General features: G+C 40.3%; 1 protein-coding gene across 2 annotated transcripts in view; it reads right to left on the bottom strand.

The window, feature by feature from the left end:
• TTC39C (tetratricopeptide repeat domain 39C) overlaps positions 1–23265 on the bottom strand; it is a 104952-nt gene that overhangs the window by 9399 nt on the left and 72288 nt on the right. For both annotated transcript variants that reach the window (XM_063077382.1, XM_063077381.1), the window contains exons 7-10: positions 13301–13394; positions 10718–10825; positions 6513–6622; positions 534–657 (exon numbers count right to left, since the gene is read on the bottom strand). In XM_063077382.1, the coding sequence (XP_062933452.1) occupies positions 534–657; positions 6513–6622; positions 10718–10825; positions 13301–13394 (436 nt within the window). The remainder of the gene's footprint in view (positions 1–533; positions 658–6512; positions 6623–10717; positions 10826–13300; positions 13395–23265) is intronic.

Raw genomic sequence — 23265 nt, 5'->3', positions numbered from 1 at the left:
CAAGGAAAGGCAAAAGTAATCTATGGACATAGAAATCGGAACAGTGCTTGCCTTGGGGTGGAGACTGACTGGGAAGGGGCACAAGGGAAATATGAAGAGTGATCTCTATACTGATGTTGCTGGCGGATGCCAGGGTACATATACTTGTCAAAACTCATTGAACTGTACATTTCATTCTCTGTTGTTTTTTGCATGTGACTCTCACCTATATGAAACAAAGTGCTTTCGCTGGGAAAAAATGTATGCTTCCAGCAACCCCCATGGCTACACAACTAATAATATTAGTTAATAATATTAACTACTAATTAATAATTACCCCAAGAGCATTACCGTGTACCCCTAACAAGCAAGCATGTCCATGTGTACCAGTGCCTCCTACTCCCTAAGCAACAGGATTTTCCACATCACTTACCCTTTATCCGAGAATGACAGACTGCATTCTCTGAATCAGATAATACTAACGAGAAACTGAAGACAGCAGCACTGACGAAACAAACCAACGTGTACATTTTTGTTTTTGTTTTTTTCCTTACCTTGACTCATTCTCTGCAGGTTGGGGAAGGAACAGTTGGGAAGGGCTTTCCATAAGTATAACACTTCAATGGACGCGAGCACACAGAGCGCTTTGGTTGGGGTTTGTTTCCGAAATCTCTCTGCCTGCAAGGAGTTAGGACGATTAGGCTCCATTTTTCAAAACCAAATTCAAATAAAAAAATATACCTCGGAGACAATTAGAAGTGCACAGTGCATAGTCAATGTGAATAGCCCTCTCCTTCAAAGCTAAAGATGAAAATCTGTCTATATTTAAAACATTTTTCCTTTCCAGTTTTTTTATTTTTATTTTTTTTATTTATTTTATTATTATTTTTTTAAATTTTATTTTGTCGATATACATTGTAGCTGATTATTGCTCCCCATCACCAAAACCTCCCTCCCTTCCCCCTCCCCCCTCCCCCCCAACAATGTCCTTTCTGTTTGCTTGTTGTATCAACTTCAAATAATTGTAGTTGTTATATCTTCTTCCCCCCCCCCGTTTGTGTGTGTGTGTGTGTATGTGTGTGTGTGAATTTATATATTAATTTTTAGCTCCCTCCAATAAGTGAGAACATGTGGTATTTCTCTTTCTGTGCCTGACTTGTTTCACTTAATATAATTCTCTCAAGGTCCATCCATGTTGTTGCAAATGGCAGTATTTCATTCGTTTTTATAGCTGAGTAGTATTCCATTGTGTAGATGTACCACATTTTCCGTATCCACTCATCTGATGATGGGCATTTGGGCTGGTTCCAACTCTTGGCTATTGTAAAGAGTGCTGCGATGAACATTGGGGAACAGGTATACCTTCGACTTGATGATTTCCATTCCTCTGGGTATATTCCCAACAGTGGGATGGCTGGGTCGTATGGTAGATCTATTTGCAATTGTTTAAGGAACCTCCATACCATTTTCCATAGAGGCTGCACCATTTTGCAGTCCCACCAACAATGTATGAGAGTTCCTTTTTCTCCGCAGCCTCGCCAGCATTTATCGTTCAGAGTCTTTTGGATTTTAGCCATCCTAACTGGGGTGAGATGGTATCTCAATGTGGTTTTGATTTGCATTTCCCGGATGCTGAGTGATGTTGAGCATTTTTTCATATGTCTGTTGGCCATTTGGATATCTTCCTTAGAGAAATGCCTACTTAGCTCTTTTGCCCATTTTTTAATTGGGTTGCTTGTTTTCTTCTTGTAAAGTTGTTTGAGTTCCTTATATATTCTGGATATTAATCCTTTGTCAGATGTATATTTTGCAAATATTTTCTCCCACTCTGTTGGTTGTCTTTTAACTCTTTTAATTGTTTCTTTGGCTGTGCAGAAGCTTTTTAGTTTGATATAATCCCATTTGTTTATTTTTCCTTTGGTTGCCTGTGCTTTTGGGGTCGTATTCATGAAGTCTGTGCCCAGTCCTATTTCCTGAAGTGTTTCTCCTATGTTTTCTTTAAGAAGTTTTATTGTCTCAGGGTGTATATTTAAATCCTTAATCCATTTTGAGTTGATTTTAGTATACGGTGAGAGGTATGGATCTAGTTTCATTCTCCTGCATATCGATATCCAGTTATCTCAGCACCATTTGCTGAAGAGGCAGTCCCTTCCCCAGTGAATAGGCTTGGTGCCTTTGTCAAAGATCAGATGGCAGTAAGTGTGTGGGTTGATTTCTGGATTCTCTATTCTATTCCATTGGTCAGTGTGTCTGTTTTTATGCCAGTACCATACTGTTTTGGTTATTATAGCTTTGTAGTATAGCTTAAAGTCAGGTAGTGTTATGCCTCCAGCTTTATTTTTTTTTGCTGAGCATTGCTTTGGCTATTCGTGGTCTTTTATTGTTCCATATAAATGTCTGAATAGTTTTTTCCATTTCTGAGAAAAATGTCTTTGGAATTTTGATGGGGATTGCATTGAATTTGTATACCACTTTGGGTAGTATGGACATTTTCACTATGTTGATTCTTCCAATCCAAGAGCATGGAATATCTTTCCATCTTCTTGTATCCTCTCTAATTTCTCTCAGCAGTGGTTTGTAGTTCTCATTATAGAGATTTTTCACCTCCTTGGTTAACTCAATTCCTAAGTATTTTATTTTTTTGGTGGCTATTGTAAATGGGCAGGCTTTCTTGATTTCTCCTTCTGCATGTTCACTATTGGAGAAAAGAAATGCTACTGATTTTTGTGTGTTGATTTTGTATCCTGCTACTGTGCTGAAATCATTTATCAATTCCAACAGTTTTTTTGTAGAGGTTTTAGGCTGTTCGATATATAGGATCATGTCATCTGCAAACAGGGACAGTTTGACTTCATCTTTTCCAATCTGGATGCCCTTTATTTCCTTCTCTTCTCTGATTGCTCTGGCTAGTACTTCCAACACTATGTTGAATAGGAGTGGTGAGAGTGGGCATCCTTGTCTAGTGCCTGTTCTTAAAGGAAAAGCTTTCAGCTTTTCCCCATTCAGGATGATATTGGCAGTGGGTTTGTCATATATGGCTTTAATTATGTTGAGATACTTTCCCTCTATACCTAACTTATAGAGGGTCTTTGTCATGAATGAGTGCTGAACTTTATCAAATGCTTTTTCAGCATCTATAGAGATGATCATATGGTCCTTGTGTTTGAGTTTATTAATATAGTGTATCACATTTATTGATTTGCGTATGTTGAACCAACGTTGCATCCCTGGGATGAATCCCACTTGATCGTGATGAATAATTTTTCGTATGTGTTGCTGTATTCTGTTTGCTAGTATTTTAGTGAGGATTTTTGCATCTATATTCATCAAGGATATCGGCCTGTAGTTTTCTTTTTTGTTTATATCTTTACCTGGTTTTGGTATCAGGATGATGTTTGCTTCATAGAATGAGTTTGGGAGATTTGCGTCCGTTTCAATCTTTTGGAATAGTTTGTAAAGAATCGGTGTCAATTCCTCTTTGAATGTTTGGTAAAATTCTGCTGTGAATCCATCTGGTCCTGGGCTTTTCTTTGTTGGGAGCCTTCTGATAACAGCTTCAATCTCCTTTATTGTTATTGGTCTGTTCAAATTTTCTACGTCTTCACGGTTCAGTTTTGGGAGCTTGTGTGTGTCCAGAAATTTATCCATTTCCTCCAGATTTTCAAATTTGTTGGCGTATAGTTGTTTATAGTAGTCTCGAATGATTCCTTGTATTTCAGATGAATCAGTTGTAATATCGCCTTTTTCATTTCTAATTTTTGTTATTTGAGTCTTCTCTCTTCTTTTTTTTGTTAGCCATGCTAATGGTTTGTCAATTTTATTTATCTTTTCAAAAAACCAACTTTTTGATTCGTTGATCTTTTGAATTGTTTTTTGGTTTTCAATTTCATTCAGTTCTGCTCTGATCTTAATGATTTCTTTCCGTCTGCTAACTTTAGGATTGGATTGTTCTTGTTTTTCTAGTTCTTTAAGGTGAAGTGTTAGGTTGTTCACTTGCCATCTTTCCATTCTTCTGAAGTGAGCATTTAATGCAATAAATTTTCCCCTCAATACTGCTTTTGCAGTATCCCACAGGTTTTGGTATGATGTATCATTGTTTTCATTAGTTTCAATAAACTTTTTGATTTCCTGCTTGATTTCTTCTTGGACCCATATGTCATTAAGTAGAATGCTGTTTAATTTCCATGTGTTTGTATAGTTTCCAGAGTTTTGTTTGTTATTAATTTCTAGTTTTAATCCATTGTGGTCTGAGAAGATACATGGGATAATTCCAATTTTTTTGAATTTATTGAGACTTGATTTGTGACCTAATATGTGATCTATCCTGGAGAATGATCCATGTGCTGATGAGAAGAATGAATATTCTGAGGTTGTTGGGTGGAATGTTCTGTAGATATCTGCCAATTCCAATTGGTCTAGAGTCTTGTTTAGATCTTGTGTTTCTCTACTGATTCTTTGCCTAGATGATCTGTCTAGTATTGACAGTGGAGTGTTGAGGTCCCCTGCTATTATGGTATTAGTGTCTATTTCCTTCTTTAGGTCTAATAGAGTTTGTTTTATAAATCTGGCTGCTCCAACATTGGGTGCGTACATATTTATGATTGTTATGTCTTCTTGATGGATCAGTCCTTTTATCATTAAGTAGTGTCCCTCATTGTCTCTTTTTATGGTTTTTAGTTTAAAGTCTATTTTGTCAGATATAAGAATAGCCACTCCAGCTCGTTTTTCTTTTCTGTTTGCATGGTAAATCTTTTTCCATCCTTTCACTCTTAGTCTGTGTGAATCTTTATGGGTGAGGTGGGTCTCTTGTAGGCAGCATATAGTTGGGTCCTGCTTTTTGATCCAGTCAGCCAGTCTGTGTCTTTTAATTGGGGAATTTAAGCCTTTAACATTAAGAGTTGTTATTGAAAGGTCTTGATTTATTCCTAGCATTTTATTGGTTGTTTGGTTGTCTTAGGTGTCTTTTGTTCCTTGCTTTCTGATTTACTGTTTGGTTTCTTTGTTTGTTGGTTCCTTAGGTTGTAGATAGTGTTTTTGTTAGCTTGTTTTCTCTTCATGAATGCCATTTTTATTGTACTAGCGGGTTTAGATTTTTCTTAGGTTTTTATGGCAGTGGTCGTTATTTTTCAGGAACCAAACCCAGTACTCCCTTGAGGATTTCTTGTAAGGGTGGTCTTGTGGTAGTGAACTCCCGCAGTTTTTGTTTGTCTGATAAATATACTATTTGCCCCTCATTTCGGAAGGATAGCCTTGCAGGGTAGAGTATTCTTGGCTGGCAATCTTTGTCTTTTAGTATTTTGAAAATATCATCCCATTCCTTTCTAGCTTTTAGGGTTTGTGATGAAAAGTCTGATGTTAACCTGATTGGGGCTCTCTTATAGGTGATTTGACGCTTCTCTCTTGCAGCTTTTAAGATTCTCTCTTTGTCTCTGAGTTTTGCCAATTTGACTATGACATGTCTTGGAGAAGGCCTTTTTGGGTTGAATACGTTTGGAGATCATTGAGCTTCCTGGATCTGAAGATCTGTGATTTTTCCTATACCTGGGAAGTTTTCTGCCACTATTTTGTTGAATATGTTTTCAATGGAATCTCCATTTTCCTCCCCTTCTGGAATACCCATGACTCGGATATTTGAGCGCTTGAGGTTGTCTGATATCTCTCTCAGATCCTTTCCAGTTTTTAAAATATTGCTAGTTATGCCTTTCTTTCATCATTCAATTCAACCTACTATAAAGATCCAGAGTATATTCTCAAGACTTGGGGACACAAATAGGTTCATCTGAGTTTAAATCAATGGAATTTATAAAGCCTGGTGACAATAACTCAATGGATTTATATGGAGGATATAAGACTAGACGCCTTTTAGTTATGGTTCTACTGACTTCTTAAGTTTCTACTTAGTACCTGTGCTCTCGGTTGCATTCCACATTAAATTTAATATATACACAAACAAATTCATTAAACATTCGCTCAATAAAAACTTATGAAACTAAAATCACAGAAAATTCAAGATACAACAAGATGTTAAGTAACTCCAGGTCATTCAGCAAAGTTTTATTCTCAAAAGTGCAGAATAATTTGGCATATTGTCCCTATAGTCTGGGCCTTTCTATAGTCCTGCCAAATTTGATGCACACTTTTGCTTTTTATTACTCAAAATGTGACAGGTTCACTATCCTGAGCAGACAGTATGCATCTCTCATTATGCTCCACCAATCTGTATTCTTCTAAAACTACCTAAATCTTTAGACAGATACTTTCCCTCTGCAGTTATGCTCATTATCCTCTGCAGGGTTTGTAATGTCTCAACTCCTTAGAAAAAAATCTACTTTCATTATTTGCAACAAATAAGTACTTTCTATTCAGAGCAGAAGTATGAGCATGAAGTGAATTCTCTCCACAGTGGTGAATTGCATTTTATATGGCAAGTAAGTTGCTAGCTTTGAATATGAGTTCCAAAAACGTGTCCAAGGTAGTGTTGGTTACAAATGCCCACCATAAATAAAACACTAGATCAACAGGCTCCAACATACCTTTTTCACTGAGAACTGTTCAATCTGATTGTTTTTCCTTTTGAAGAGTTTCTGAACTTCTTTAAAGACAATCTGCGCCTCATCCACGTCACCAGTGGCTCCCTGACAAACTGTAAGAAACCGTAAGTGTATTTCTTAAGTACTAGAGAGAAAATGCCACTAGGTGGATAATACTGAAAAAATGTTACCCAGGAAAAAATGTGAGCAAATATGTTTAAAGACTGTTACACAGAGGACGGTACCACCCTGCTGATCATCACTCTATTGATTCCACTACTTCCCAGGTGCTTGTGTTCCCAGAGCTTTGGGGGGACATGGGGACAATCATGGTCTTTGTCCTCTTGTTGGGGAGATAGTTTTGCACATTACAAAACCTCCAGCTATTGTCACAGTGTACAACCTAGGTGGGGCCCACATTCTCAGAAAGTAGAATAAAAAGGAATCTAGGAAGAATGTGGGGAGCCCCAAGGAGATGATGTCTTCATGGTGGAAGGAGGATATTGCCATCCTGGAAAGAAAGTCATGAATCGGTCCTGCACATGTTCATCGGCCACTTACCACCTACGAGCCACCAGCAAGAAGGTCAAGAAGAAATGAACAAGCTTACACCCTGGAGAAATGTGAATTTCAGCGCAGGGGAGATCTCACACACATGGTCCCATAGCTACAATGTGTACAGTGATAGCAGAGGTTAGGGTAGGAGAACCCAAGCACTTTTAGAAAAGCTCAGAAAGAGAAGGGATCATTTCTCTTTGGAGCGATCAGAAGCTTTGGGGAGCTAGGAGAAGTCGAGCTGAGCCCAAAGGGTGGGTAGGATTTCGATAGTCTGTATAGCACCTTCATCCCACCCCGCACCCCATGCAATGACTTAGTCACAGTCCTTTTGCGGCTTCATCTTTGTTCTCCTCCAGACTTTACACCCAGCTTCAGCTCCACCTCCTGAATGAAACTTTGCCACTCCTCTTGGTCATCTTCCTCACAACTACTATGGCCTTGAATCCTTTTATATTCATTATTTGTTAGATACTGTCTTAGCACAGGTTTTCACTCTCCAGCTGGAAAGCACTAAAATTATTTGCTAGGTCCCCCTTCCTTACTTGAGTGCTAGGTGGTCCAATACCCGCATTTGTGGTTTTGTTCAAGCAGAGCACAGGGCACGGCTTGTCAGAGGATAGGCAACTGCCAGCAGGGCCATAGCGGCAGAAGCAGCAAGTCTTGGAGGAAGCTGAAATGCTGCAGTGATGGGAAAGGCAGAAGATTCCTACCAGGAGTAAGAAGAGGGATTGGGCAGAATATTCAAAGGAAAAGACAACCCCGTTCCCAGGATGTTCCACGAACATCCCTGCTCCAAATGTAGAGGTCTGCACCAGTACAAAATGACCTCCCCTCCATTGCAGCTAGAACACTTCCAAAGCAGAGGGGAGCTCAGTGACTGTCTTGGGTGACCAACCCCACCATTTTATGGATCAGGGGTGCAGAGGGAAAGTGAAGTGTTGCCTAAGGTTGCACAGCAAACCAGTGAAAAGGAGTAATTTCTCCTGACCATTGAGAATATTCTTATAGAGTCACATAATTACAGAGAAGAGAGAGAGAGAGTAATAAACAGTAATGGTATCAGTATCTGAACCACCCCTAAAGGTCTACAACATCAATAGCTCAGACTGTGAAGAATAAACACTACCTACGTCTCTTGTGGTAAAATTATAGACAGCTGTTTTAAAAGATGTAGATGTTTAAAAGTATGAGAGTCTTCAGTTTATCCTAAGATATGAGGCCTAGACAGAACTTAGGATGCCTGGCTCTTCCACTAAGACTAAGTTTACGCTATTCCATAAGTCATATTCTGATCTTTTTGGTAACTTATAATTTTAACATAACTTTGAACTTGCAGAAAAGCTTTCAAGAATAGTACAAGTATACAATTTAGCAATTGCACTTCTGGTATATACCCAAAGGAATTGAAAACAAGGATTTGAATAGATATTTGTAAACTAATATTCATAGTAAGCATTATACACAGTAGCCAAAAGGTGGAAATGATCCAAATGTCTGGCGAAGGATGAATGAATAAACAAAACCTGATACATACAAACAATGGAATATTATTCAGCCATAAAAAGGAAAAGAGTCTGACACATGCTACAGCATGCATCGACCTTGAAACATTATGCTAAATGAAATAAGCCAGTCACAAAAAGAAAAATATATTCCACTTACATGAGGTATGTAGAATAGTCAAATTCATGGACACAGAAAGGAGAACAGTGGTAATTAGGGGCTGGCGGGAGGGGGAATGAGGCATCCAGTGGGTATAGAGTTTGAGCTGGGGACAATGGAAAAGTTCTGGAGGTGGATGGTGATTCATAACAATCCAAATGTACTTAATGCCTGAACTGTACACTTATAAATGGTTAAAATGTTAAATTTTATGTTAGATATATTTTACCACAATGAAAAATACAATATTACAAGGAACTCAGCCCCCAGGGGCAGTGTCCCCCTGCATGCCCATCCTCTCCAGCTCTGACTGTTAATGTGTCCCCGTCCTTCACGGCCAGCCCGTATGGCAGCTCCTGCAAGAAAGACGCTGTCCCTGATGGCTTGACAGGGTGCTCTCCCCCCTTCTGCACGCTCTTCATAGCAAGGCTCTTCACGTCCACCTTATCCTCTCCATGAAATCCCTTGCAGAGATGGAGATTAGCTTTCATGTTTATCATCTAAAACTAGCATAGTCGAGGGATTTCCAAATACTTGGGGAATAAGTGGCCCTCTGTATAGGTATATGTGTACAAAATAATGTGTACAAATAAATATATGTGTACATTTATTTCTAATGTCCACAGAGATTAAAAAAGAAATAGCCACCTGCCATCGACTGTGTGACCCAATTATACCTAAAGACTGTTGGGGGTGTGCAGGCCTCTCTTTTCTGGGCTACGCAGTCTGGGTTCACTCACACTTCAACATGCTGGGCACATTGAGGCCACTCAATAAATAGCTGCTACTTTCCTCTGAGATGCCTGCAAATTCTATAAAATATCCCTTTATGTGTAAGACACAGTATACTAACCGGTGTATTGAAAATAAGCTTATTTAAATGCCAGACACAGAGCCATAAAAAAATGGATGCCCTGGGGGGGTTGCAGTAAGGGGTATGGTTACCAGGGGGGGTATGCATTGATTGCTAATGGACGGATGCAATTTTACAGGAATTTTAAGATACCCAGAATAGACATATTGGCCATTTTTGGTCAGTTCCGTCTTATTTTAAATAGATTTGTTAAGGGGATGGAATGAAAAGGGAAGATGTTTTGTTAAATCCAAACATTCAGAAGAATAAGGAAATATTTAAAATAATGTTTGGATTAGTCTTGAATTTTAAGTTAAAGAATCACCTATGTGGCTCCATAAGAAGAATTTGTCATTACATAAACCAGAACGGGTTTTTGTAAAGTTGCTCAAAGGCAAAAAATGTACATCCACTTGGGTTTCTTTAATTCCACACCGCTACAATCCTAAACCACATGGCACTGTACATATTGCCAGGACAGACACCCTTCTGTCCACCAGGTGGTGACACATCTTCAACTATCTCGTCATACAAGGGCAAAGAAACCAAGAAACACTCATTTGAAACAGAAACTATGGGTGCTTCTGCTGTGATGACATGCAGAGTTGAAATACCTCACATTCTGTAATATCACACTGCAAATACAACAGGGTTAACAGGTGAAGCAAGGTTGGAGTGCGCTACTAAAAACCTATGTAACTTTGTGACCAGGGCACCAATCAAACAAAAATATTAACACAATGAAAGACATGTTAAATTCTTAAAATTTCTTTAAATTCATAATAAATAGAAAATATAGCAAATAAAGGAAGGGGATAAGGGCAAGTTGGGGTTGTTTATGGCGAAATGTACAAAAACTGGGAGAACCTCACAATAAACATTTCCAAGATGGAGCATAAACCCAGAGGGAGACCACAAGGCGAGGAGCATTGGGTATAGTACTGAATTTCTCCATGTCCAGCTGGGTTCATGAACACAGTACTCACTGTGCTATCTACTTGGTTGCACAAAACACTAACAATCTGGAAAAAACTGTGGAAGTGCTTCCTCCAGCCATCATTCTCCCATCTGCCACCTGCATGTGAGTGAACTCACGACAGAGAAAGGCACACTGTGGAAACCACGGTCTACTCACCTGCAGTCAAGTAGGCATAATAGCACTGGGACCACCTGGACTCGTTTTTTAGCCTCTCAAAGGAATCATATGCATCCCTGAAATTGAGCTCTATCATGCTGCACCAACCTATGAAAAAAATATTTTTAGCATATGACCCTAAAGTAGTGAGGTCTATATCCTGCTACGAATTCTATATCCTGCTACGAATCTCTGATACAGCTTTCCCTGTGAATGTTCTACAAAACACTTAAAAACCTTAACATGAAAAGCTAAGAAATTATTTTTTTCCCTTAAATACTTTCAGTGTAAAGTTTGAGTAGGACAAGGCACTTTGGATTTCACAGCTGATGAAGCAGCATAGAAGAGAATGACATAAAGACTTCTAGGAAGACACTCCAATTTGTCTCACACAGGTAGGAGATTAACCCAAGCACAGGAGTACTCCTGTAAGAGCAGGCACAGACATAGAAAAAGAAACAGCGGAAGCAACACCGTTAAGTTATATACATAGTGACTACCTCAAAAAGTCTTAAGCACTCATCTGATGATGGTTAATGATCACTACTAACTGCCAAACCTTTGGGAGAAGTAGAGAGCAAGCGGTCAGACATGAAGCACCTGTCCACCCTCCCTCTGCACACTGGTAGTGGAGCTGAGAAAGATTCCCATCTTTTCTGGATCAAACACTGTTAGACTGGCATCCTGGTAATGAACAGCAGCAGCTAAAATGATGGAAATACTGTTCCTGTGGTTAATCACAGTTCCTCCCATTGACTGAGCCCCTGATGTGTGCCAAGCACTGTGTTAGGCACTTGATGTAATCCTCTCTAATCCTTGCCACAACCTTGCAAAGGTGGCTGATAGTGTCCTCATTTCACCAAGGAGAAAATCTCAGGCATCACAAAAAGGTTTTGTGGCTTGATCAAGGCCACAGAGCTAATAAGAGGGATGGATTGTGGATCAAAGTCCAATGCTCTTGCCTTTACATAATATTGCCTCCACTAAGTAATTATGGGATCTTGAACCTACCATTTAAACTAGGGGAGATGGGGAGGAAATTCTTACTTCCAGAAAATTCAGTGCCAAATTCAATGGCACATGATACAATGTTGACATATTTTAGAATGAAAATTTGGGTTAATTGTTTTCATCCTATAACAGATAGCAGGATAAGATTTAAATTAAACACAAAGCGCAGGTGTAAGGCAGTGCTGACCCTGAGTAAGAAGCCTGAGCTAACCTTCCTAAGGCCTGGATTAGGTGATTTCTAAGCTTCCTTCAGCTCTAACATTCTATACTGCCATAGACCTGGAAATAATGCACCAAAAAAGGCCACCAAAGCTAGGCTTTTAAATTCAAGTTCTTTGAAACAGATTGCACTCCATATTATGGCTACTAAGCAGAGCTCCAGCAGAGTTTAGATTACATAAAAATACATTTCCCACTGCATATACTTCACCCCCCCTTCCTAAACTACAACAGGCACCTATAATGGAATATTGTTTATTGGGTAGCTCCCAGTCTTTTAGTTTGCACTTTTCTTTAAAAGGATCCAGGAAGACAATCAGGTCCACAGCAGGAGAAGCGAGTGGCAGGTGTCCTGGGTCCTGAACTGACACGTGTCCACTGTTTCCTGAGCACTCTCGATTCCTCTTCCCTGTCCTTCTGCAGAGAGCTCTTTGAGTCCCAGTTTTCCTTTTGATTTCCATCACTACCTCATCATCTCTCCTTTCTCTATTTCTTCATTCCTTTTCTGTTGCTAGATGATGTGACCTGGTAGTATTAACTAAGTGCAACTCTAAAAAGTATAAACCCCTTATCAAAAAAAAAAAAATTTTTTTTTTTGTTTAAGCCCAAAGTTCTGTTTACTCTTCTCAGCATAATGGAAACACTGTTACATAAAAGGATTTTTGAAATTACTAATTAACAGGATCAGAGTTTTAGTGCAGTCAGCAAAAGACACATAGCAACAACTTTTTTTTGCAGGGGGCGGGTGGTGATCTTAGGCAAACAAATACTTCCAAGTCTGCTTATAAATGTATCTCTAGTAGGGGAGGAGAAGGAAGCAGCTACGGTGGGTGGACAGCCTTCTGTGTGCCAGGCACCCTGCCTGAGGCTTCATCCATGTTATTTCATCTAAACCTCACAGCTGCTATGAACAGAGGCCCTGTAACTCCAATGACAGCCAGGTGGCCTAGAAGGCCTGGCAACCTGCCCAACGTCTCAGGCTAGATGGTGGAGGATCTGGGACTGGAGTGCATGTGCCTGACTCTCCTATGCCATGTTTTCCTTCTCAAGTAAACATTGGTGAGAAAGAACAAAGAGCTTTTAATTCTAATGTGCAGTCCAATAAGGTACGTGCAAATGGTGGTGTAGTCAATTCACTTAACATCACCTATTATCCTAAAGTCAAAATGTTATAAAGTAATGAGAACCAGAGATAAGTATCACTACATGTGCTATGACAACAACTGAAGTCCTTATTCCTACGTAAGGCAGCATTTTGCAAAGACACAAACCAAATGGCATTAATCAAAAATTGCACAGAAAGGCATTAATACTACTTCATAAGAAGAAGCTGGATGGACATTTCATATTTACCAATTTCGTACAGACAGACATGCTGAATTTCTCTCTGATCTATTGCAAGTTCCAAAGCAGTATGGAAAGAAGTCAAGGCACTGTTGATTTGACACTGTGGAAAAAATGAAAATAGAGTTAGCCTAAGATCTGTTATTAACATTACAGTCATCATAATTCAAGTGTCTCTTTCCTTAGTAATTCTTTTAAACAGATTAAGCAGTATAGAAGAGAGTTGATTTAAGAGTTGCTAAGAAAGCACTCCAATGTACCCCATATAGTTGTTAGATTAACCTAAGCCTAGAGAACTTTTCCTTCTGCTTAGGCAGTGCAGTGGATTGAACTGTGTCCCCTGAAGGCCATTATTAAGAAGCTTTATCCCCACTGTAACTGTTGAGGGTGGGAAATCCTATTATGGTATTGAAAAGTGGGTCCTTGAAGAGGTGGTTACATTGTGAGGACCATGCCCTACAAATGGATTAATAATGGTGGTCATGGCATGGTTCTGAGGGCCATGACCTTCTGAGAAGGAGTGAGTAAGTCTCTCTCTGCTCTGCCATTCTCACCATGTGACACCCTGCATTGCTGCAGTCACCTAAGCAGATATGTTTCCTGGACTGTGGATTTCCCAGCCTCTGAAACTAAGCAATAAACATTGCTTCTTTATAAATTACTCAGTTTCAGGTATTTCTGTTATAAGCTACAGAAACGGATTAATACAGGCAGTAAGGGCTCAGCTCACACCCACCTTCTCCTATGGCACTCCCTCATAGCTGTACAGTAGAACGTGCTGTATTATAATTGTCTGCTAATGCAGCTCCTTGTTAGCAGACATGTTAGAAAAGGGCAGGGGCTATATTTCATCCTCCTGTGTGTACCCAACCCTGGCCCAGAAAGACTCTCAATCTGCAGTGAGTGAACGCGTGAAGCCTCCCTCATCAAGCCCATGTGGGCTGTGGGCTTTCCCTCGTCCTTCGTCCTGGGCTTCCCCGGACCCCTCCTTCTGCAGCTCTGCACTCAGTCCCTTCCAAGTGCTGCAAACTGCCTCTTCTCTCCACAGTCACCAGGCACGGGACAGGTAAGGTCTCTGAGGACCAGCCCCTACCCACATTCCTGGGCTCCTGTACACGCACACACACGGTCACTGCAGGAGGTCCCTGGGACACAAAGGCACTGAGGAGTCGGCAGGTGATCTTCAGGACAGCCTGTGACTCAGGAACTCTGTAAGTCAAATGACTCATTGACCAAGGCCATGGCAGGATTAATATTTGTTCATGCCCCAAAGAAACACTCTACTCTGCTGTCAGTAAGGGTCAAACTACAGCATTCAATGCATTATTGACATCCATAAATTCTGACCAGGTAGCCATAGAAGATACACTTCACTGCAACACTAACTCCAGCTCTCAAGCAGCTCATCATCTAGTTGGAGGGAACTTCATAGGAATGTGAATTGGGTCTGTAACTCTGAAGTCAGACATTTACACTGACTGTATGTACCCAGCCAAAATACAAAATACCAACTAGGTAAAAAATCAATCGATCTTTTATGGAGAGAGAGAGAGAGAGAGAGAGAGCGAGAGAGAGAGAGAGAGAGAGAGAGAGTGTGTGTGTGTGTGTGTGTGTGTGTGTGTGTGTGTGTGTGTGTGTGTGTGTGTGTGTAGACATACGGACACTCAGTCCACCCCATCCGGACACTCAGTCCACCCCATCTTTTCCCTTTCTGGAACAACAGTTCTTTTCCTGCATCGCACAGGCACTGGACTTGGCATATTTACACAGAAACCACCATGCTAGGGTTCTGCCTCACACGTATCTCCCTGTTCTGTTTGCTAAGTTAATGACATTCAGCTCTCACACACAGGATATTTCTGGATGAGCCAACACCAAGCTATTCCAGCTGTGGGTTCAGTGCATGACAGTGCAATGCCACATTGCCCTTCAGAGGACAGAAAATTACTCAGTAAACATTTATGGGGCAGCCACTACGTGCCAGGGATAGTGCGAGGCTCTAGAAATACAAACATGAGTCAGACAAGGCTTTGAATGCAAATAAAGGAAAAAGAAACCAAGGAGTATATTTAAATTAACTTCAATTCTCTTAACTCTTTTGAAGCCTCTCTGAGATAAGCATGTATTAATTAACTCCATGTTCAGATGAAGAAAGTGAAACGAAGAGGTTAAGGAACTTGGTCAAGGTTAACAAGCTAGCAAATGACTTGTATTCAAAACTCTGATTGCCTGCAGAGTATGCTTTCTTCAGGGAGAGTAGGCAGATGTGATTAAATTAAGGGAGATGATCTTGGATTGTCTGGGTGGGCCCTAAATGCAATCACATGTATCTTCAGATCTGATACACACAGAAGAGAAAGAGGCACTGTGGCCACGGAGGCAGAGACTGGGGTGATGCTGCCACAATAAGTCAGGGGACGTTGGCAGCCCCCAGAGGCTGGAGAGGCAAGGAATGGATTCTCCCTACAGCCTCAGGAGAGACTTGAAAGTACTGGGACCTAATGACATTATCCCAAGAGCAAGCATAACTACAGACTTAATTCTAGTTTTATGCTGATCATTCATTGGGAAATGACAATGAACAGCCATTCAAGTAGCGGAAATACATTTTCCCCTGTTTTTCTCCAAAATGATGACCTGTGGGAAAGAGTATGATTACAAATTAAAATATTCACGGTTTAATTTTTAAAGAAATACACATACTCTGGCCTGAAGAAAATAGAAAATGGGCTAGAATGAAAAAGCCATTAAGCCAAGTGTTAGTGGCATCTAGGCTTTTGTCTGGTGAATGACAGACTAACGCTGTGTGTCACAAAAACCACTTGAAGTATCTGTTTCCTCACTGGTAAAATGGGAAAAAATGTTGGCTTGCTTTATCTGCTTCCCATGAAGAACAAAAAGCGCAAGTCTTTGCCAAAGTAAATGAAGCATATTTATCCACAAATTAAAATCAGCATCACCTGTAGCAACTGTGCTGTTTCTACAGAGACGGAGCATGTTTTTCCAGTTATTCAAACATTCCCTCTTGACAGGTGTATTCCTGGGCATTTTGTAAGACTGTGGCAACTGTAAAAGGGATTTGTTGCTCTATTTTATTCTCTAAGTGAGATATGAGGAAGACTAGATTTCTGCAAGTTGATTTTGTAAATGTCACTTTATTATACTCCTATGAGTTCTCATAAAAAGATTTTTTTCTCGGATTTTTCATAGAGACATTTCAAATCATCTGCAAATACTGACAGTATTGTCTCTTCCTCTATAGTAGAATTGTTCATTAATTGGCTAGGAGCACCAGCTAAAATACTGAAAAACAGCAAGCACAGCACATATCCTTGCTTCATTTGTCTTTAATGAGAATATTTCTAATGCTGCACTATAAAATACTGTTTGCTGCAGATTCTTAGTAGATGCCATTTTCACCAAATGGAGAAATTTCCTCTCTATTTATAATTTGCTAATAGTTTGTTTTTTTTAAAAAATCTGGATTGAGTAGTGCTTTTCATTAAATACCATTAATAGGATTATATAATTTTAACAATTATGTACTTCCTTAATGCAGGGAATAATAGCAGCAAATTTCCTGAGGCTGAACCACGCTTGCCTTTTTGGCATAAGTCATAATAGTATTTAAAAATACATTGTTGGATTTGATTTGCTAATATTTATTTAGAATTTCTAAATTGGGAATAAACGACCTATATGTTATTGTTTAGTGCTCTTCTCTTTGGTATTAAGATAATGTCAGACTTGTAGAAACAGCTGGAAATTTTTTCATATTTTCTATGGCTCTGGAACTATGTAAATAACTAGCTCACTTTTTAAGGCCACACCTTTCAACTGAATAATTAATTTAAAATGCTTAAATCACCATAATTTAAATTTTTTCTTAATCAGCACTCAGTGTGACAAAGAATATTAAACTTTAGTCAACACTACCAAATTCCATACTACTCAGCCATATAAAAGAATGAAATTCTGCCATTTGCAACAATATGGATGAGCTTGGAGAAAATTATGTTATGTGAAACAAGCCAAGAACATAAAGAGAAATACCACATGTTCTCACTCATTTGTAGAACCCAAAAAACTTGATTTTATAGAAGTAGAGAGTAGAATAGTGGTCACTAGAGGCTGGTAAGTGGAGGGGCAAAGGAGAGGGGGAGAGGATGGCCAATGGATACAAAGGTGTAGAGAGACAGGAAGAATAAGATCTAGTGTTCCACAGCAATACACGGAGACGACAGCTAACAACAAAGTACTGCATTACTTCAAGTAGCTAGTCAAGAGGATGCTAAAAGTTCCCAACACAAAGAAGTGACAAATGTTTGAGGTGACAGATATGCTAAACACCCTGATATAATCATTGCACATGGCATAAATGTACTCAAATATCATAGTGTACTCCATAAATATATACAATTATCATTGGTCAATTAAGAAAAAAAGAAAAAAGAAAAAGAAAAAAATGCCAGACACAGAAGTAGATGATAGGTTACCAGAATCGGGGGGTGGACGAGGGACCGGGCAGGAAAAATGAGAAATTATTGCTTAATGGGTACAGAGTTTAGGATGACAAAAAAGTTTTGGAAATAGAGGTGGGTAGCAGTTACACAGTATTGTGAATTTAATTCCATGCAATTGTATGTTTAAAAATGCTTAAAATGGAAATTCATACGTTATATATGTTTTACCGCAATAAAAAACAAATACCACTGAATTCCAATGTCAATTTCATTACCAACATAATTGTGGACCTTAGGAAATAATTTGCTTTGTTTATACTCACAGGACATGTCAAAATAAATAAATTTGTATAAGTATAATGCTCTTAGGAAAACTAAGTGTCAGCTGTTAATAGTGCTGGGAAATAAGGTGCAGTACTGTTTTCCAACATTCAGAACAAACACTCCCAGTCAGTGGCAATTATGCTTCTCACCAATTGTTTCAGACTCACCAGGAGAAAGTCCAAATTTTATCCAGCAGGCATAATTAATAACTTTAAGATGCTACCATAAATATACAAGTGTGTATTCTTGCTTAACAGCCAAACATGTGCGTGTTCTTCGGACAGAGTAGGGGAAGAAAATGAAACATGAACTATGAAGCAACCACAGGCAACATTTCCCGCACAAATAAAAAAATCAGAGCTTTTCTTAAGATATTTCCACACTAATATAGTTTTAAAATCCTTTAGAAAGTAAAGATCCCAAAGTATAAATATGAAGACAAAAAAGTCTGAATAATTTTCAGAGTTAGCACATTACGTCTGGGGTCTATTACTGTTACACATGGTTCTATTCAAAGATTTTTACGAGCAATACCAAACTGAGAAGATGCACTGAATTCAGCTACCTAGCAAAAGCTTCCATTTCTAGAGTTGCAAAAAAAGTAGAAGAGGAAACAAGGCCAAGTTTTTCAGGAGCTTTGTCGCAGGCACCAAAGGGACATCAAGTTGAAGATGTCCCTGAATCTGTAACACAAGATTCCAATTCCCAAGCAAGCGGTTTCCCTTTGTACCACCCCTAAGTCATAATTAACATTAAATGACAAAAAAGCTAACAAACACATGGGGCTCAGTTTAGAGTCAGTCTACTGGCCTTAAAATAATGTTGGTATCACTTAATCTTGCTGGGTTAAACACAGAGAGGAGGTAACTGTTGCAGGAACAAATCACAAAACACAATGTCCCCTGTGGCCACAGCTGCTGGGGAGGGTGTTCCCTGAGTCTGTGGCTCAATTGTGCATTTGCTTTGGAGAATTTTTGATTTTGTTAGATATTAATAAGTTTGCAGTTGGTCAAACATAGGCACATTCTATTTTAAGATGTTTCAAGTAGAAAGCAAAAAGTTTGTTAGTGGCAGAATTCATGAGATGTATTAAGAACAAAAGTATTTAGCAAGTGGAGCGTGGGAGCTTGTGTGTGTGTGTGTGTGTGTGTGTGTGTGTGTGTGTGTGTGTGTGTGTGTGTGTGTGTGTGTGTGTGTGTGTGTGTGTGTGTGTGTGCGCGCGCGCGCGCGCGCGCGCGCGCGCGCACACATTAGAGAGAGGATGAAAGGACCAAAAGATATTTAATATTCATTAGACAACTGAGCACTAAAAATACATGAGACTAAATATACGAAGAGCTCTAAATATTCAGAATACTAAATACACACGAGAACTTAATATTCATGAGCTCTTAATTTGCCCACCCATTGGTAACACCCATTCTGGCACCAACTGTTCTCTGCCCAATAAACAGTAACAACACCCATGGCCATCCGTCAGTTTAATTAGCTGTCACCAGGTACACTCACCCCTGTGGGTCTCTGACCAATTGTGTGCCATTGGCCCAGGGCACCTGCCACCTGTGGGCTACCTCCCCCACTAGAACTCCACCATGGTCCTCCTAGGCAACCGTCAGTGGGGAGGGCTGATGCGCAGAGGGGAGCAGGACATGTGCACCTGGGACTCAGGTTGCACGGCTCTTCCACCCACCTGCACCCTCTCCTAAGAGTGCTACTGACTCCTTTTTCCCCTTGCTTCTGACTGTGTGTTCCACATTGATTTAGTCAACTGTGTGATTTGAGCCCATTTTAATTTGGTGTGAGAATCCTTCTCTTCTGAGACTTCTGGGGGTACTTTCAGGTAGTGCATGTGGAGGTTCCCAGGGCATCAATGGCATCTATGTGAAAAGAAAGAGAAGAATCCCCACATGCCTGAGAGGCACTGATTGCCAACTTCTACGGGTTAAATCGTGTCCCCCCAAATTCATGTGTTAATGTCCTAACTCCTAGAATCTCAGAATGTGGCCTTATTTGGAAACAGGGTTATTGAGGATGTGGGTAGTTACGTTCAGATGAGGTCATGCTGGAGTAAGGTGGGCCCTAATTCAGTGTGACTGGTGTCCTTACAGAGAGGACACAGAGGAATGCACACAGAGAGAATGCCATGTGAAGACAAAGGCAGAGATGGTGGTGATGCTTCTATGAGCCACAGAATGACACAGATTGCCAATGAAGCTGGGGACAGGAAAAGGACAGGTCCTTCCCTCCCAACCTTCAGAAGGAACCAGCCCTTCTGACTCCTTGATTTTGGACATCTGGCCCAGAACTGTGAGACTATACCCTTCTGTTATTTAAGACACTCAGTTTGTGGACTTTGTTACAGCTGCCCTAGGAAAGTCGTACACCAACTGTCAGGGGCATCCTTTCTTTGGGGAACCATTCACCCTCTCTCCGCTCTCACCTATGAGGTGGGATAAAAGTATCCTTCCGTGTTGTGAGGGTGATGGTATTACCTGCCCTGAGCTAGGAAGATCAGAGTGTTCCCCACCCCCACACAGAATCCACCCTTGGAGTTCTTACAGGTGAGAAAGGTGGGCATGCGTGTGTGTATGTGTGTGGTTCAGTGAGTGCATGCCCAAATGGTGCATCTCAGTTACTTCCTCTTACGTTAGCAAATTATATAGCAATCTGTATAAATACTAGAGCATTGGCCCCGAAGACTATCAATTTATATATGTGCCAACAGTTTCCAAGGAGTCAATTTTTCTATACCTTTTTCAACACTGAATGTTTTTAATATTGGCCAATCATTTTTCCATGTTGTTCTAATTTGCATTTCTGTGGCTACTGTGAGATTTATACATTATTGGCCATTTGTATATCTTACTCCATGGCTTGTCTGTTTAGGTGTTTTGGCTGTTTTTCTTTTTCTGTGTTTATATTTATCCTTCCATTTTGTCTTAATTTTGTAAGAGCTATTTCTATATTAAGGATGCTAACCCTAATCACTTGTTTCCCAGGGTTGGTTTTTTTTCCTTCATTTTTTAAAACTTTGTTTTATATAATATAGAAGTTTATTTTTATGTCAATTCTATCAATCTTTTGATCAATTTATTATCAGTTCTATCAATCTTTTCCTAAATATGCTTTGGTTTTAGAGTTGTGTTTAGAAAGTCCTTGATGGGGGAGATGGAGTTTTTAATACTACTGTGCATGTGGAATCCATGAATTTTGCATAATTGAGGAAACTTTTCAACATGCCATAAGTATGGCTGCTCCCATTCTGAAAAAATCCAGAAGTTATAGACATATAATGATAACTACAGCACCACTGGGAGAGAAAAAGCAAGAGATGAAAGTATTAATTCATTGCAGGTGCAAACATACACACACGCCCTGTTGTCTATGTGCTGGGCATTGGTCTAGGCATTTGAGATAAAGCAGTGATCCAAACAATGTTCTTGCCCCCATGGAGATTATATTCTCATTCTAATGGAGAGAGACAATGGACAAATAAGAAAACCCTTTTACACAGCGTGTCCCATAAGGAGAAGTCACTGGGCATAAGGGAGGTGGACGGTAGTGAAGGGGACTGGGGAGTCCAGGTGGGAGTGAGGACGACAGATGCAACACCACGGTCAGGAAAGGGCCCCTTGAGCAGGTAACTCTAAACAGAGACTTGAAGGAGGTGCAGGAGTGGCTGAAGCAGATGTCAGAGGTAAAAAAGTCCTAGGCAGGAGCCCAGAAGGTACAAAGGCCCTGAGGCAGGAGTGGAGCAGGGGTGGCACCAAGGGGTGGACGATGAGGTTGCAGAGGTAACGGGCTCAGTTCATGAAGGGCCTTGCAGGCCATTGTAAGAATTTGGGGTCTTGCACTAAAGGAGAAGGGAATTTATTTAAGGATTTTGCACAGAGGCATGATACAATGTGACTTAAATTTTACTTTAAATATTACTTACAAACTCACTTTGGCAGATGTGTTGAGATAGACTCTGGGGCAAGAACAGCACAGGCAGGAGTGAGTTAGGGCAGGATGCAGTGACCCAGCAGAAGAACGGCCTTGGCTGGGACTGGGGAGGGAGGAAGGGTGGGCACAGGATGGGTGGAAGGAAGTGGCCTCTGAAATTCCTAACTAATGAAGAAAATTCCATATGTAAGAAAGTGATGACCGAGTGTGAGCAACATGAGGCATGACAAGACTCAGCAGAAAGACAAAGGGTGGTGTTGGCCTTGAACTATATCTCCTAGGAAATCGGGCAGAGGATTCCAGTGAGTTCCAAACAACTGGACCACAAGTATGCCATTCATGACTGCTGACCACACATGTGAATTGCAGATTAGGACATAATATACAGATTTTTATACCACAGGATGTTCTGTGAATCTCCATGTGTCCTTTCCCGGTCTGTATAATTTTCTGACATAAGAACTCCAGAGTCTGTTCTGAATTACTACTTAGCAGATACAGATCTCCAACCGATCATTATAGTCAATAATACTCTGGTATTGAGCAAAATGTAAACAGCAGTTATTTCTGGAATGCAAGATTTCTATCTGCTCCTTGATGTACTTTTGTATTTTACCACGTTCTCAAATGGATATGAATTATTTAGACAGAGCAATGAAAACATACATTCTGATGGGGAGAATGGAGAGGTAAGTAAACGGCCTATAAACAACGCTGCTTTCACAGGCCTGTTCTGGTCTCTTCTCTTTCACCATAAAAGTCAGACGTGTGCTGCCGTGAATCCTGTGCCTCGGGGGATGGCAGGCACTCTTTGTGGGCTGTCTGGACAAACTGCAGGCTTTGTGGAAGGCCACATGGCCTCAGAGGTGGAGCCAATGAGCCAACACTGCGAATCCCATGCTCCATGGTCTCCTTGTTCCACACGTGGTGATCGCCCCTACCCTCAGGTCCCACCTCCTCCATCCCCACTTCCTTGGTCATCCCCACCCAAAGGACTGTGCATCCATTTGGCACATCCCCTTTACTGACTTGTGTGACTGCCTTCTCACGCATTTCTACTGCTACCTTAAAAATTAAACTGTCAGCTTCTTGTGGGCAGGGAATTTTTCTATTTTTCTTGGCATCCCCCAGAAGGCCTTTTTATGTCATAGGCAATAAATATTTGATTATGTACAAATAGATAAAGCTCTAAGCACACAGTGCTTAGTCAGGGCTTATCAAGCATTCCTTTTCCATTTAGAC

This window comes from Cynocephalus volans, chromosome 13 (genome assembly GCF_027409185.1).
Source record: "Cynocephalus volans isolate mCynVol1 chromosome 13, mCynVol1.pri, whole genome shotgun sequence".
Classification (NCBI taxonomy): domain Eukaryota; kingdom Metazoa; phylum Chordata; class Mammalia; order Dermoptera; family Cynocephalidae; genus Cynocephalus; species Cynocephalus volans.
The sequence above is the reverse complement of the archived record's forward strand: the minus strand, read 5'-3'. Positions and strand labels throughout refer to the sequence as shown.